At 54.5% G+C, this 15,522-nt stretch overlaps 3 protein-coding genes across 3 annotated transcripts in view; 1 reads left to right on the forward strand and 2 right to left on the reverse strand.

The window, feature by feature from the left end:
- The window catches only part of C8A04DRAFT_35452 (mono-functional DNA-alkylating methyl methanesulfonate N-term-domain-containing protein), a gene marked incomplete at both ends in the record, with an annotated part of 9,610 nt that extends 5,102 nt beyond the window's left edge, over nt 1–4,508 (forward strand). Inside the window, 6 exons of the mRNA XM_062783175.1 lie at nt 828–885; nt 1,065–1,553; nt 1,621–2,106; nt 2,206–4,137; nt 4,168–4,190; nt 4,262–4,508. Of these exons, the coding sequence (XP_062639262.1) occupies nt 828–885; nt 1,065–1,553; nt 1,621–2,106; nt 2,206–4,137; nt 4,168–4,190; nt 4,262–4,508 (3,235 nt within the window). The remainder of the gene's footprint in view (nt 1–827; nt 886–1,064; nt 1,554–1,620; nt 2,107–2,205; nt 4,138–4,167; nt 4,191–4,261) is intronic.
- A 1,105-nt stretch (nt 4,509–5,613) lies between these two features.
- On the reverse strand, nt 5,614–8,358 carry C8A04DRAFT_35455 (heat shock protein 70 family; the record flags this gene model as incomplete). Its single annotated transcript, XM_062783176.1, has 7 exons — nt 5,614–5,919; nt 5,990–6,324; nt 6,355–6,451; nt 6,494–7,946; nt 8,028–8,059; nt 8,202–8,263; nt 8,346–8,358. 7 exons carry the CDS (start codon nt 8,356–8,358, stop codon nt 5,614–5,616), a joined length of 2,298 nt encoding a protein of 765 aa, XP_062639263.1.
- A 1,580-nt stretch (nt 8,359–9,938) lies between these two features.
- C8A04DRAFT_10289 (glycosyltransferase) lies at nt 9,939–13,012 on the reverse strand (the record flags this gene model as incomplete). Its single annotated transcript, XM_062776523.1, has 4 exons — nt 9,939–10,247; nt 10,440–12,669; nt 12,737–12,903; nt 12,974–13,012. 4 exons carry the CDS (start codon nt 13,010–13,012, stop codon nt 9,939–9,941), a joined length of 2,745 nt encoding a protein of 914 aa, XP_062639264.1.
- Between the last annotated feature and the right edge of the window lie 2,510 nt (nt 13,013–15,522).

Consider the following 15,522-nt stretch of genomic DNA (forward strand, 5'->3'; position numbering starts at 1 on the left):
CCTTGTCCACCAATAGGTTGGGTTAACACCCCCCCCCCCCAACAGCTCCGACTGGTACAACGTAGGGAAAATAGGACGCTAGGGTTAGCATTCAGGGCAAATCCGGGAGGAAAGGGTGTTAACCCAACCTATTGGTGGACAAGGGCAGTGCAAGCATGAGTACATACATAATCATCCAGATGTGCCCGACCTTGCTGTAGCCAAAAAAAAGTGGCAGACCAAGTCCTTGGATCACTTACTTTTATAACAAGGTGAAAGAAGTCCAAAAAGAATAAATGAAAAAGGTGAAGGGAGATAAGAAGGAATAAAACAAAAACATGAAAGAGAAAAACGAATAGATCAAAGAAAACAGGAAAAAGTGAAAAAAGACGAAAAAGAGTAAATCAATCAAAATCCATGAAGATTTGATCGAGCGTCAATGGATTGGACTTAAGGTATCTGTTTGAGTCTGCTGCTTTTTTTGGCCAATATTAGTTATATAGTAATGTTACAATACCTGATTTGTCTTTGATATCCGCACCCCCAATGCTTCCCTCATATAACATTGATGCCCTCCTACACTAAATGCAGTTTATCTCAGAAGCTCAGACCAGTTGCGGTAATGTGGCGGTGCTTCTAGCACCCCGCAATCTGATTTGGCCTGGTGCACGCCACCCTGTGGCGCATCCGCCCTCAAAACTGCAATCGTGATAAACCTTAACTACAGAAGGTATTTAGGTACCCCCCACCTACCTAATGAGGGACCTGCAAGCCCTATGAGCGGCTTGACGCACGCTGCCCGCCGACCTCCACCCAAAAGCCACCTCTAAACCGCTTTTTTGGGCCAGACTTTTGCCACGGCCCGAAACCCAATTTTACGGTCGCAACGACCTTTCTTCCCAACTGGTGTTTTCACGCCCTACTGACCGGTTTTTCCTTTCCTTGTTGCGAACCCGGTGTTCCCTTTTCTTTCTTCACGCATCCTTAACGAGGTTAGGGAAGCGTTACTGCGCCGGAAACAAACAATTCACGACGCCAAGAACGCCCCGCACGGAAAAAAGAAGACAACCGGCTTTCCGAAACAGCACACGATCAATATGGCACCCAAGAAAAAGGGGAACAAGAAAGGCGGGGATGACTGGGAGGCGGAGCTTGGTGAAAGCATCGCCCCGGTCGATGCGGGGGCTACCCCCGCCGCTGACGCCGGAGAGGCCGACGACGAGCCGTCCGCGGGCGGCGGTGGTTTGATGAACCTCATGCGCAAGAACAAAGAGAAGCGCAAGAAGAAGGGTCTGGTTGACGAAGACGAGGCTGCCGAGACCGCGGCTGATGCCGTGCCCGAGACACTCACCCTGCCGGACCTCTCGGCCAAGGCGCCCGAGGAGGCGAACCTTGAGGACGAGTTTGCGCTGCCGGAGAAGAAGGGCAAGGGCGGCAAGGGGAAACAGCAGCATCAGCAGAAGGGCGGTGCTGCCGCGAAGGATGAGGATGCCGACGAGTCGGGCAGGGTCTTGACCAAGGCCGAGAAGGAGAAACTGAAGAAGGAGAGAGAGAAGCAGCGGAAGAAGGAGCAGGTAGGATTATGTGTGGAAACGTATAAATCCCGGTTCTGGGCTAATATTGTGTTTCTTTCCATCATAGGCTGCCAAGAAGAAGGCCGGTGGCCCCGCCAAAGCCGAGCCCGCGAAGGCCGCTGCCGCTGAAGAGAAGCCGGAGGCACCCGCTGCTGCTGCCCCCGCTGCCGCTGAAGCCGGCGGTAAGAAGAAGAAGCTCCCCGCCCACCTCCTGGCTCTTCAGAAGCAACAGGAGGAGCTCCGTCGCCAACAAGAGGAGGCTGAGCGCAGGCGCGAGGAGGAGAAGCGTCGGGCAGAGGAGGAGGAGCGTCTCGATGCTGAGGAGAAGAAGCGCAGGGAGGAAGAGAAGGCTCGCAAGAAGCAAAAGGAAAAGGAGCGCATTGAACAGCTTAAGCGTGAGGGCAAGTATATGACCAAGGCCCAGAAAGAGGAGAAGGCCCGCAACGAGCGCAAGCTCCAACAGATGATTGCGGCGGGTATCAAGGTTGGCGGGCTGGAAGGTGATGAGGGGGAGAAAGAGAAGGAAAAGGAGAAAGAGAGGAAAAAGCCCGAGGTGAGGAAGCGGGGCGGGAAGGCCAAGGTACGCACATCACATATCGACTGGCTTGTCTTTTTGAATGTGCGAGTACTAACTCAACCTCTTTCACAATAGATTGACGAAGAAAAGGCACTGGAAGAGGCGGCTGAGCGCGCGAGGCTGCAAGCCGAGGCTGCTGCTAAGGAAGCTGAGGAGAAGGCTCGCGCCGAGAGGGAGAAGGCGGAGGCAGAGGCTGCGGCCGCGGCGGCTGCTGCGGAGGAGGACAGCGTGGAGGACGATTGGGAAGCGGCGGCCGCGTCAGACAAAGAAGATGTGAAGGATAGCTGGGATGCTGACTCCGAGGATGAGGCGGAAAAGAAGGCCAAATCCGCCAAGCCCCAAAATGAGGAGGATGAGGATGAGGACGAGGACGACGAAGACGACTCCGACGAGGATTCCGAGGAAGATGAAAAGGCCACTCAGGCCCGGCTTGCGGAGATCCAGAGAAAGAAGGAGGCGGCCGAGCGCCGTGAGAAGGCCCACCAGGCTGCTCTCGCTGCCCGGTCCAAGGACAACCTGCGCTCTCCTATTTGCTGTATTCTTGGGCACGTCGATACCGGAAAGACCAAGCTGCTCGACAAGATCCGTCAAACCAACGTCCAGGAGGGCGAAGCCGGTGGTATCACTCAGCAGATCGGTGCGACGTACTTCCCCGTCGAGGCCATCAAGCAGAAGACGGCCGTGGTCAACCCCGACGGCAAGTTCGAGTTCAAGGTCCCCGGTCTCCTCATTATCGATACCCCAGGGCACGAGTCTTTCTCCAACCTCCGGTCTCGTGGCTCCTCGCTCTGCAACATTGCGATCTTGGTTGTCGACATCATGCACGGTCTCGAGCCCCAGACACTCGAGTCCATGAAGATGCTGCGTGACCGTAAGACGCCTTTCATTGTCGCGCTCAACAAGATCGATCGTCTGTACGGCTGGAAGAAGATCGACAACAATGGTTTCCGGGAGTCGTTGGCACTGCAGAACAAAGCTGTGCAAAACGAGTTCAAGAACCGTTTGGAGGAAACCAAGCTCGCCTTTGCCGAGCAGGGTTTCAACTCGGAGCTCTTCTACGAGAACAAGTCGATGGCCCGCTACGTCTCGTTGGTGCCCACTTCAGCCCACACCGGCGAGGGTATCCCCGACATGCTCAAGCTTATCGTCCAGCTCACCCAGGAGCGTATGGTTGGCTCGCTCATGTACCTCTCCGAGGTCCAGGCCACCGTTCTCGAAGTCAAGGCCATTGAAGGTTTTGGTATGACCATCGATGTTATCCTGTCTAACGGTATCTTGCGCGAAGGCGACCGCATTATCCTCTGCGGAACAGAAGGCGTCATCAAAACGAACATCAGAGCCCTCCTCACGCCCGCTCCACTCAAGGAACTGCGTCTCAAATCCCAGTACGTGCACAACAAGGAGGTCAAGGCCGCCCTTGGTGTCAAGATCAGCGCACCCGGCCTCGAAGGCGCCATCGCCGGTTCCCGCATGTTGGTTGTCGGCCCCGACGACGACGAGTCGGATCTCGAAGACGAAGTCGAGTCCGACCTTGCCAGCCTGTTCAGCCGCGTCGAGAAGTCTGGCCGCGGTGTCAGCGTGCAGGCATCAACGCTCGGTTCGCTCGAGGCCCTGCTGGATTTCCTCAAGGTGTCCAAGATCCCCGTTGCCAACGTCGGCATCGGCCCCGTGTACAAACGCGACGTCATGCAGTGCGGTATCATGCTGGAGAAAGCGGCTGATTTCGCCGTCATGCTGTGTTTCGACGTCAAGGTCGATAAGGAGGCGCAGTCGTACGCCGACGAGCAGGGCATTAAGATCTTCACGGCCGACATCATCTACCACCTCTTCGACCAGTTCACCAAGCACATCCATGAACAGAACGAGAAGAAGAAAGAAGAGTCCAAGATGCTGGCCGTCTTCCCCTGCGTGCTCAACCCCGTCGCCGTCTTCAACAAGACTAACCCCATTGTTGTGGGCGTGGATGTCGTTGAAGGCTCGCTGCGCATCAACACCCCGATTTCCGTTGTCAAGCCCAACCCTTTGACCGGTCTAAAGGAGATCATCCCCATCGGCAGAGTGTACGTGCCCCCTTTCACAATCCCTATTAATCCAAGGTAACAGCCCGCGCTAACAATCCTTCACCCAATAGTACTTCCATTGAGCGTGAGCACAAGCAGATTCCCATCTGCAAGAAGGGCCAGCCGTCAGTGGCCGTCAAGATTGAGATGGGCGGGCACCAGCCAACATATGGCCGCCAACTTGAAGAGAAAGACGTGCTGTACTCGCAGATCTCGCGTGCCAGTATTGACACCCTCAAGCAGTTCTACCGCGCCGATGTGACCAACGACGAGTGGCAGCTCATCATCAAGCTCAAGCCCATGTTCGATGTTGCGTAAGAGTTCGATATCACAGCGGCAAGCCCAGTTTCAAGGCGGGCACTGTTCTTGTTGCTCACAGAGTAGCTAGGATGGTGAGCAGAGAGGTGGGAGTCGGGTGAGTTGGCACAGAGTTTAAAAGAGGCCAGCTAGATTGGGTAGCTGGGAAGTAAGGCTCATTCCAAGCACGGCAGTGAAGTAAGGAAGGAAACAAAGAACTGATGGCCCCGGAAAAGGAATCACGAAAAGCTCAGGAATCTTTTCGTCTGCCACGTTTCGCATTCGATGTGTTCAAAATTTCGAAGCATGTGTGTGGGGAGGAAGAATCAAAGGATGATTGAAGTGAGCGGGGCTGAAGGAGCGAATATGGTGGTGCTAGTGGTTGCAGTTTGTCGCCGAGTATTTGTTGTTATACCTGCGGCTAGCATCATCTAGTTGCTTGTTGTACTAAGTCACGTACTCTATGCGTCCGCAAGTTTGATGATATCCGTGAACCACTCGACTTCGACCACCTGATACTGGTGTGCGATTGTTATTATGTTTTCCCTGAATGATAGGGTATCCAGGGTGACCGAATTACCTTTCAGCGATGAGGGTATTGATGGTATCTTACTGCTGCTACCCACCTCACAACGAACTCGGGTCTCCAGAGGAGATAGGGAGGGATATGAAGCGCATACTGTTAAGAGGAGGTGAATCTAATTTGAATCAATTCACGCAGCGAAAGTAGCCCGAGTCCCCCAATCCTACCCAGCCATCTACGTATTCCATCTAGCGACTCGTTCCATTTCCTGTCAGTTACATTCCTTTATCATCGACGTCGTTCATCATCAGCAATGTCTCCCCGCCTCCGCGCCTTACGACCGTGACCATCAACGCTGCTGGCACACAACGCTCCGTTCTGCAAACAGAAATAGGTCGTGTAAGACGCCCAATAGTTACATGCCTTCGCTTCGTATTCCTATGAGAAGAGAACCCATCTATCAAAAGACCGCCCAGTGAATGGCTTTTTTGAGCTGCCTTCACATTCCACGCCCGGGAGAGAGAATTAGACACAAAGAGAAAAGACCAGAGAAACCGGAAAAGGGCATCAAGAGATTAATTCTTTTGTATCGTCTTGCTCCTTTTACGGGTCGCCAGCCTCCTCAACCTCGGCCTTCGGTGCGTCGGCGTCAGTCATATCCTCGTCCTTCGAGCCCCCGTTAGCAGCCTCCTGTTGAGCTTTCTCGGCAGCCTCAGCCGCCCGACGGGCCTCGGCTTCGGCGGCCTTCTTTGCCCGCTCGGCTTCAAGCTTGGCCTGTACTGCCTGGCGCTCCGCCTCAACCTTCTCAAAGTGGCGCTGGACGACTGGGCCGGCCAGGGCGCGGATCTCATCCATCTTTGCAATGTAGACAGCCTTGGTGGTGTCCTCGCCCTCCTCGTAGAGCCAATCCTGATGGCAGTGTCAGCGTCGTCCCCTTTTAGATAATCAAAGGGAAGGGAAGAAGGAAAAGAACACATACCTCGGAGGCCATGAGCTTCTCACGGATCTTCTCCTTCTCCTCGTCGCTGGCGAGACCGGCGTATTGGTCATCTAGCTTGTTGCGGAGGTCGTAGATGTACGTCTCGAGCTCATTCTTCTTCTCCTCGGTGTCGGCAACAAGCTTGTCTTCCATGACCATGGAAGCTTCCTTCTCGGTGACGGCATTCTTCGCGGAGATCTCGAGGGACTGGGTGGCGCTGACGATGGGCAGTTCGCCCTTGCGAACCTGCTTCTTGACCTTGCGAGTCTTGGGCTTCTCGTCCTTGGAATCCGTATCCATGGCCTTTTGGGGTGACTCAGGGGTTAGTTGTATTCCTGTAATTATATTCGACATGCCCCCGAGACCACCAGGGCCAGTGGGGGCCAGTTCATTCGTCTTGCGGCGTTTCACGGTCCGCCGAGACGAATCCCTGGTTTCTCCCACTTCACTCTCCCCTGCGGCCTCCATCGAGGGGGCATTTCCAGACTGCATAAAAATACTCACATCAGCCTCCTTCTTCTCACCGTTCTCCTCCTTGATCTCCTCTTCGACTTCTTGATCCTCAACATAGTAACCGCTCTCAACGTTCAAAACGCCGTGAATGTTAACGCGAGCCTTAAGCTTGCAGATCATGAACTCCTCGGGGCCACCGGTCGGCTTGACGCCCTTGACAGAAAAGCGGCCGATGAAAGGGGATGTCTTGCCCGGCAGGCCTTCGGGCTTGGCGTATCTAGCCTCCAAGTCGAACGGCTGCTTGCGGTAGAAGGTGAGGATCTTAGTCGACGGCATCACATTGCCCTTGTTAAACACGGTGAGGCTGGTGTCCTCATCGGGAATGTCGGCATCCTTCTCCCAGGCAAATTCAATCGGGTAGCTAATGATATCCTGGACGGCGAAATCGCGGACCTTGAAGACGGGAGACAAAATCGCACAGCTGAAGGCGCAACCTCGTGCAATGGCCTCGTCTTGGTTGAGGGTGAAAGAGAGCTGCTTGCCAAAGAAAGCTGTGATGCGCTCCTTGATGGCTGGCACACGGCTACCGCCACCCACCACTTCAATGATGTCAATGTCCTCCTTGTTCAACTTGGCTTCAGCAAGAGCCTGCTCTAGAATGGCGTTGACACGGCCGAACAGAGGCTCAACCAAAGCTTCAAACTCCTGACGGGTGATCATAGCACGGACATCAACGTCGTTCATGAGCGACTCGATGTTAAGGGGCCCCTGCTGGTTGGCAGAGAGGACCTTCTTGAGCTTTTCGGCCGCGGCGTAGACGCGAGTCAGGGCCTTGGGGTTGGTGAAGATGTCGATCTTGTACTTGCCGAGAAATTCCTTCTGGAGGTGCTCGACGATGGCGCGATCGAAGTCACGACCACCAAAGTGGCGATCATAGGCGTTGCCCTTGACGGCGAGCTCACCTTTCTTGAACTCGACGATGGAGCAGCTGTAGTCACTATACCCGACATCGACAAAAGCAACGCGGCGCGGTTTCTCGTCGGCGGCAGGAAGGTCAAGCTTCGTGATACCGTAACCAAGAGCGGCAGCTGTTGTATCGTTGATGAGGCGAAGGAGACGGAGGCCGGCAATCTCAGCGGCATCGATAAGGGCCCGGCGCTGCGCATCGGTGAACCAGGTGGGTACGCTCATGACAATATCTTGTACGTCGAGCTTTAGCTCAGCAGCAGTGGTCTGCTTGATCTTGCTGAGGAACATAGCGACAAGTTGTGTCGCGGTGAACTGCTCCTTCTGGCCGAGGTAGTTCACCTCAGCACCGACCTGGCCGTTAATATCGACCAGCTGCGCGGACACATACTTCTGCTCGATCTGGACATCGGGATCCTTGAACGAGCGCCCCACGAGACGCTTCAGGCAGCCAACTGTGTTCTTCAGGTTGGAGATCTCCTGCGTCTTTGCGGGCTCACCGAGATAACGAGACTTGGGCCCGAAACCAACAAGGGACCTGTGGAAGAAAGCTCGTGTTAGTTACAGATGCAAGAATCGCGTGCCGGGGTTGAAGTGCGACGCATGTTATGGTACTTACGGGGTCGCCCGGTTGGAAACTTCGTTGGTGATCTGTAAGATGCGAAAAGCCAGTCAGTCAGCATTTGTTCCCTTATCCTTTGCCCGCCACCCCTTTTGTATTTCCGGCGCATCGCTCGACTTGACAGGGAGGGTTGGCGCGGCGGCGGGCTGGTTTGTATGGCTTTTAACGTACCACATCGACACCCCGATTCCTCGCGACGGCGATGACGGTGTTGAGCGAGCCGAAATCGACACCTAGGGCACAAGCACAGGCGAGTCAGCACACTAACTCCTCGAGACACGGAGGTCGCAAAATAGGCCAGGCGTTGCTACTTACCGACGACACTCATGTTGGGCGGGAAATGAGGGGCACTACCGAGGCCGGATTTGCCGTGTAAATAAATGGATCGTGGGGAGGGACAAGTACGCAAATCCCAAGATGCGAGCAGCAGGAAATAGGCTCACCAGTGAAGTTACAGGCCGGATGTCTAAGTGACGGGATGGTGAATCTGCGCAGATATGGTTGTCTGGCAGTCAATATATCGGAAGGCTGTGAAGGATGGATCCTGTAGGTATCGCAGGAGCAACAGGGAGGAAGGTAAGGCAGGTACAAAGATGGCAGGTAAAAGCAGAAAAAAAAATCAAACCTCAGTGCCCGACTTCCAGCGCTCAGAGGGGCGAGATGGGCTCCCCTCCACAGCACCTTATGGGGCCTCCCATTAGCCCCACACCAGGGGGGTTGACGCCTAAGCCAAGACCGGCAGAACCTGGGAGAAGCTTCGAGACTGACCTCGCACAGAAAGATGGAGTAATGGGATTCCTTCGGCGCATATGATTGTTTTGTGTTTTGGATTAGCGCCCGAAGTCATTCTTTGTGCACTTTTCTGATAATGGAGAAACAAAGCGTCCAAAAAATGGGAAGTCGGAACTGCATCTTTCGTCCCTTCTCCTTATCTAGTCAATCCGAGAAAGTCTCAATATGGCATTAAGTCGTGATGAATTTCATCTTCAGAAGCTCGAGCGAGGGGTTGAACTGCGACCAACGGCGATAACGCTTATCGGAATTTTCACACCCCCGTGTATTTATCACCCCACCTCTGCCCACACCGCCGACAAGCTGCCGTGTTTTGCCAAGCACAGCCCCTCGACTTTGTGACTTTTGAATGCCCCATGAGCCCCGCCATGTTCAAAGAATTCTGAAGTTGAGGCAAAAGGATTTATCATGGATATTCCCAACCCGGAACAGGCCGTTCTTGAATCAGTCGGTTCAGCAGTTTGCCTCATATCTCATCATCTGACAACCACAAAACTGGTACTACACAACAAAGCAACAAAGGGATGATTCCTACCTCGTAATTCGAAGAACCTAACCCGCCGGATGAATTTGTCCCAGAAATTTGGGTGAAACTAAATAAGTGCCAGACTTTTTTGTTCGTAGTGCCCAATTGCACCCATGCCCAGACTTGCAGACCCACGGCTGTTGGACCCAATACGTAATGTAATACCTAGCTGGCCAAGGCGATTTCAAGGACTGTAGGACTCATTGTCAGTTCACTTCAGGTTGTGTGGTTTCCACATCGGGCTGTGTGATTTCGAAAAGGAAGAAAGAAAGAAAAGAAGAAAGAGAGAATTGTGATCCAGAATTGGGCAAATGACGGTGCCGGCTTTGTCTGCCCCATGTGATAGTGATTGTCAATTTGCCGTTTCAGGTCATTTCGTATTAAGTCCTAACAAACTTTGGGAACAACCTCTCTTCAATGACTCTCAATTTTAGAGGAAAATAATAAATTTCATATCGTGCAGACAGGTATCATGTACTTCTCCCAACCGCTATATACCAAAAATTATCACATCATTCATTACGCCATGCGTTTTTGATCATCCCAACTCATAACCAAGTAAATCCCAATCCCCCCGCCACTCTCGGCTCTCAAGGTCCCTTTCTCGGCGAAGACTGACCGCTACCGCTTCTTTGCCCCTGGCCCTGCATATGCGCTTGGGAGCCATGGGAATCATCAATATCCGCCTCCACCTCATCCCTCGTCACAGGCCTCGTCCAGCTAGCCCTGCCCAACGGACTCCTCCCCGCGACACCCATCATAGTCGTGGCCGCCGGGGGCGGCGGGACAAGAGAAGGCCGTCCGCCTGCACTGCTCCCCGCTAGGAGGTCGATGGCGGATGTCGATCCTGGGTGGCCGTGTTGCGGCTGCTGCTGCTGCAGGGACTGCTGCTCGGTTGTCTCAAAGCCAGATCCGGATCCAGATCTTGGTCCGAGCCTAGATCTCGATCTCGACCGAGACCGAGATTCAGAAGCGGCAGCGGTGTCGACAGGAGCAGGATCGGAAGTACTGCCAGCACCAGCGGCACCAGTAGCCCCGAAAGAAGGCGTCCCAACCGGACTCGCAGCCGCTGTGCTTCCCCCAGCACTCACACTCCCCCCTCCTACACCTTCATCCCCAACCTCTACTACATACCCGCCCTGGCCTTGGAACGGCGGCCGTTGAGTCCCCTGAACGCCCCTCCAGGTGCGGCTCTCCCGCATGGCCAGTAGACTACTGATATGTCCAGCCTGGGCGAGCTCATACTTGCGGCGGTCTTCTTCTCCCATGATGCTTTCGACGCGATGGGGCATGTAGACCGATACGTTGCTACCGTTGATGTTGTTATCATGAGCTGATGTGTGATAGAAACTGTCAAAAGAGTCGCGCTGAACTTGGACGCCTTGGAACTGGTGATGGTGGTGGAGCGGGGTCGAGGTACGCCGGTTGAATTGCGTGTTGGCATCCGTAACGGGAGAGCGCAGGCTGTTGCCACCGCCCATATCGATGTCATCGAGATCCGTGTAGGGCGACGGAAGGGTGAAAACGGATTCTTCTGCGTCGGGGTGGTGGTACCAGCCAGAAGCGGTACGTTCAGGCGCAGCGAAACGGCCGTCAATTTTGTCGGGCGGAAAAAGGGGCACACCGGGGCCAGAACTGGTCCCAGCGCTAAAGCCGAAGCTGAAGGCGTCGTGACCGGTACTATCGGCAGTGTCGGTGCGTACCGGCCTTGTACGCTTTCGCTTCTTGCGCGTTTTCTCTTGAGCGGCGTCATCACCTTCCTCGTCGTCATCCTCGGCAGCGGCAAGTTCGAGCTCAGCACGTTCCTGAGCGGCGGGGATAAAAGATTCCGGGACGATGTTGAGGACATCGCCGGCTTCTTCGGCCTTTTCGATGGCCTCTTGTGCGGTGGTGGTGGAATCGGCCGCAGCGGCATCCGCACGTGGGCCACCCCAAGTACGCTGACCGGCCGTGAAGATGCCGTAGACCATGTAGTACCAGTTGAAGAAAGGGTTGAGGATAAACATCATGGGGTATAGCCATATCTTGAAGCGGCGCAACTTCGTACCAAAGTAGATCATCAGCAGCCAGTTAAGCCCCAGAGAGATGGCGATGAAGCCGACGGGTAGGTCGTTGATGCCCTTGGATGTCGTCATCAGGGCCATCACCATGATGAAGAAGAGTAGGGCGGTAGTTCGGATGGTGTTTTGCATGAACCGGACCAACACCAAGACCGGATACCGCTTCCACAACCGCCAGTCTGTCAACATGCACACTTCGTTCGTGATAAACCCTAAGAACCACCGGCGACGCTGCTTGATGAGCGAGCGCATCGTCTGGACAGCCTCGGTCTTGCAGAACGCCGATGTGCACATCTGGATCTGATACCGCTTCTTGGCCCCAATCATGAACAGATGGGTCAGCCAGCGGTCCTCGCCCAAGTGGCTCTTCGCAAAGTCGAACAGGTCCTCGCACTGCTCGGCTTTGTCGGCAAAGTAGTACTTGGCCATGCGCCGGAAGGCCGAGAAGCGCAGCATGGTAAGCGCGCCCGGCAGGCAGGTCACCGCGCCGCAACCCGATTCAACCGTCCGCTCAAACAGCTGGCCGTGGACATACTCCATATCCTGAAGGAGCGTAATGAGGCTGTGTTTCTGGGTGGTCGACGTGATCACGCCCGTCATGGCGAGCATGTCCCGGCGATTGCCCGGGCTGAGCTCCATATCATAGACAAAGTTCTGCAGGCAGACCCGGTCAAGGATGCAGTCCGAATCGATGAACAAGATGAAGAGATTGTCGTTCCTGCGGAGGTAGTTATGGTAGACCTTGTCGATCAGTTTGAACGTCATCTTCTGGCAATGCCTCTTGCCGCCGTGGGGGAACCTCGAGACTGTGATCCGCGCGCCCCGGTACGCTACGTCGATACTCTTCGGGTACGACTCTAGCGTCAGGGGGACTCCGACCTTTTCGATGGTGTTTAGGTACAACTCGTCTTCCTGATCGCCGTCGAACGATAAAAAGACGTGGATGCAAGAGGGCGGGTAGTCGCAGTCGACGACCGAGTTAATGGCGGTAAGGAGCACTTCGGGCTCTTCCTTGTAGCACGGCATAACAATGACCACCTTGGGGGCTGACACCTCGTCGAGGACCTGCTTGATGCGTTTTGTTCGCCCAAGGTGGTGCGTGACGATTTGGTAGATGCAGAAGAGCCAGGGGATGGTCAACAGACCGGCAAAACTCCAAAACGCAAACCACTGGAGGAATTGGACCATAAACTCAGGCCAAACCCGGGCGATGACGCTTGGGAGCGGTAGTGTCACGACCATAATAGGAAGGAATATAAGCCTGTCGACGGTGTCAGTAGTGCCTAGCTCGCTCACCCGCTCACTAGTCCGTAGAGACCGACACTCACCTCAACAGTGTAAATGCAAGCCCGATGAATATGGCCAACACCCTCACCGTCCAGTGCTCAGCCTTGACAAAAACCTTCCATAGGCAGTATAGAAAAGCGGCAATCCAGAGGAACCACTCAAGCAAGGCTGCAAGCATCACCAACCCCACGATGGAAGTGTAGACGATCTAAGCTTGTAGGTAAGCAACTCAACCCCATGTTTGTCTCCATAACAACAGCCAGACAGATCCAACTCACATCGCTGACCGGCCATAGCTCTTCCGTATCCCCCGCCATGCTGAACGAATGACAGGCCGACTGAAAAACGAAAGATTCAAAACGATGGCATCAACCTGGAATCCAAACGGTCTCCAAAGCCCGGGACACCGCGTGGTTGTTTAAAGAACAGCACCGAGCCCAAGGAAAAGGGAAGTCGATGCAAAGCTAGAGTGGCGGCCGTTGTGTAAGTCAAACAGACCTGAAGAAAGAACTAAGCCTCGCTCCCCGGCGTTCTGGACCTGTGGAACGCCCGTATAAAGAGAATGGTCGGCGGCAGGACGCACAAGCGAGCGGGTGCTTGCAGGGCGGTCGTTCGTGGCCCAGCCAAATCAACGGCCGGGGTTCCCAAGACGTTTGTGTGCCACTGGAGCAACAGGCAAGAGGGAGGATGACGAAGGAGGCCCAGCCCAGCTCGTGCTCAGGCAGAAAGGAGAAGGTGAAGAGTACACAGAAGGTAGTGCTGGTTTGGACTCGGTTCCGGGAAAGGCCGTCGTCCGTGTGTTTCCCGTGTTTCGTGCTGCTCGTTCCCCAGAACGGCCTATTCCAGGAAATCGATGGTCTGCTGGGCCCCAGGCTGTGTGACCAAAACGTTGCTTTGTCCTACGAACGTGGATACGCCTGATGTGATGGTAAACGGGCCGGGAAGGGCGGAAGGTAGCGAAGGAAAAAGGAACAAAGAAAGAAAGCGAGTGGTGGGTGGATGGGTGCAGAGCCGGGGGGTGTGAGTGTGAGGTTGGAAGAAACCCGTTTGTCAAGCATAACAGCCGATAGACGGGGACGGGAGGGAATAAAAATAATCATTTAAAAACAGGAGAAACACAACATCTGCATTGATCCCCCATCACACTCGCTCGCCCGCATCCCGAGCCGCTCCCGCAGCCCACAGCCTGCAGCCGCCAACAGGATGGTACCTGGCCAGGAGGTCGCCCAGCACGCGTGCAAAGTGGAAAATCATGGGACAGCCAAAAAACCTCTCCCGTGCCTTCTTTTCCCGTCCCTCGCGCCAGGCCACCAAACGCACGGTCAAGTGGGGAGGGGGCCAGAAGCCATGTCGCCATGGAGCCGGGCATGTCGTCGCTTCCCCCCTCATGAACCCATGGCCACGACAGCGCCGATCAGCGCCAAAAGGAACAACACGACTGCAACATTCGGCCGGGCCGGCCACCAGACCGAGACCCAAGCGCAGTGGGCCAGAGCGGTTGAGCGGCAGAGTTGTGCAATATAATTTCAGCAAATTGAAGTAACACAGTTTAGCCGGGCTGCCTTGTTTGGTATTGGAAAGTCTGGGGGAAAGGAATGGTAAGGCAACACAAGGCTGGTTTTCATTGACCTCGCTTCCACACTTGTGTGGTTCTTCATATCCAGGTTTGCCTCTCTCTTTCGGCAAGACAGACGGGTAACTGTAAAATTACTCAACTTGCATTTTTTTTCGCCCACCCCCGCTCCTTTTCTTTCCCGATTGGCAGGTTTGTTGTGCCTGGGTTCTGCTCGGCCTTTCCAGTGGTGAGGAAAGAGACACGCAGTCTGCAGCCAACAAAGTCCAGCCTCCCATGGATTTGTTGTGGACTTGAAATGATCGACCGATCCGATGTCGATTTGGGAGATCTGGCGGCCCCGCTTGTCTCATTCCAACACAGCTTGCGCGCGGGTAACGTCGCGCTTTCGGTCCAGTGCTGCACTGCTGTCCAAGCATTTGAGCATGGGATGGTCATTTTCAGCTGAGTCTGTTAAAAATGTCTTAACCTGAAAGTTCCAGAAGTTGTGTTCCTACGAGTCATCTTTCGGAGAGAAAACTGCCTGAAACATACCAACGCAGACACGGCGTTACGCCCCCATCGAAAGATTCCCTCTTTCCAGGTTCCCAAGCCGAGGAAGTTTGGGACAGCCTCCCACAAACCATGACCAAAAAAGGATAGAGCCCAGCACTTGACTTCCCTTTTCAGGGTGAACCGCCTAGGCGTTGGGAAGAAAAGCAGCCAGATGGGACCACCCATCACATCCATCTGCGGTCCGAAAAAACTATGAACAAGGAGAAAGTGTCTCACCGACTAGCCGCGATGATTTTAGACATGCACTCGGTAACGCCACGCGCGCGGCAACGGATGAGTCGACCGAAATATCTTCCGCGAGCTGATTGTGAGGTAAAGGTGTTAGTGAAGAAACAAAAATAAATCAAGAGGCGAACAAGCGACGGGCCCGCGCCAAGCAGCTGAAGCGCAAGCGGGCCGGAGGACGACGGCTGTGATGCTTGGCTCCCGCAGAGTTCCAGCTTTCGTTGACGTTAGGTAGGAATGCCAGATTCTCTCTGCCGCACCTGCATGGCTCTCTTTGCAGGAGTTCAGGGCGATGAGAGAAAAAGGAAGTTGGGATCAATAATGGGATAGAAAAGGGATCGGAACGCCAAGACACCGATGCTTGACTCATCCGACCGGCCCAGTAAAGTCGTGTCAACGCCCCCGGGCGTCTGCCTCCTCCGTCCCGTGAAAATCTCACAATAAAAAGAGTGATTTATGCTGAGCTAGAATCTA

Source organism: Dichotomopilus funicola (assembly GCF_033296635.1).
Source record: "Dichotomopilus funicola strain CBS 141.50 unplaced genomic scaffold C8A04scaffold_12, whole genome shotgun sequence".
NCBI lineage: Eukaryota > Fungi > Ascomycota > Sordariomycetes > Sordariales > Chaetomiaceae > Dichotomopilus > Dichotomopilus funicola.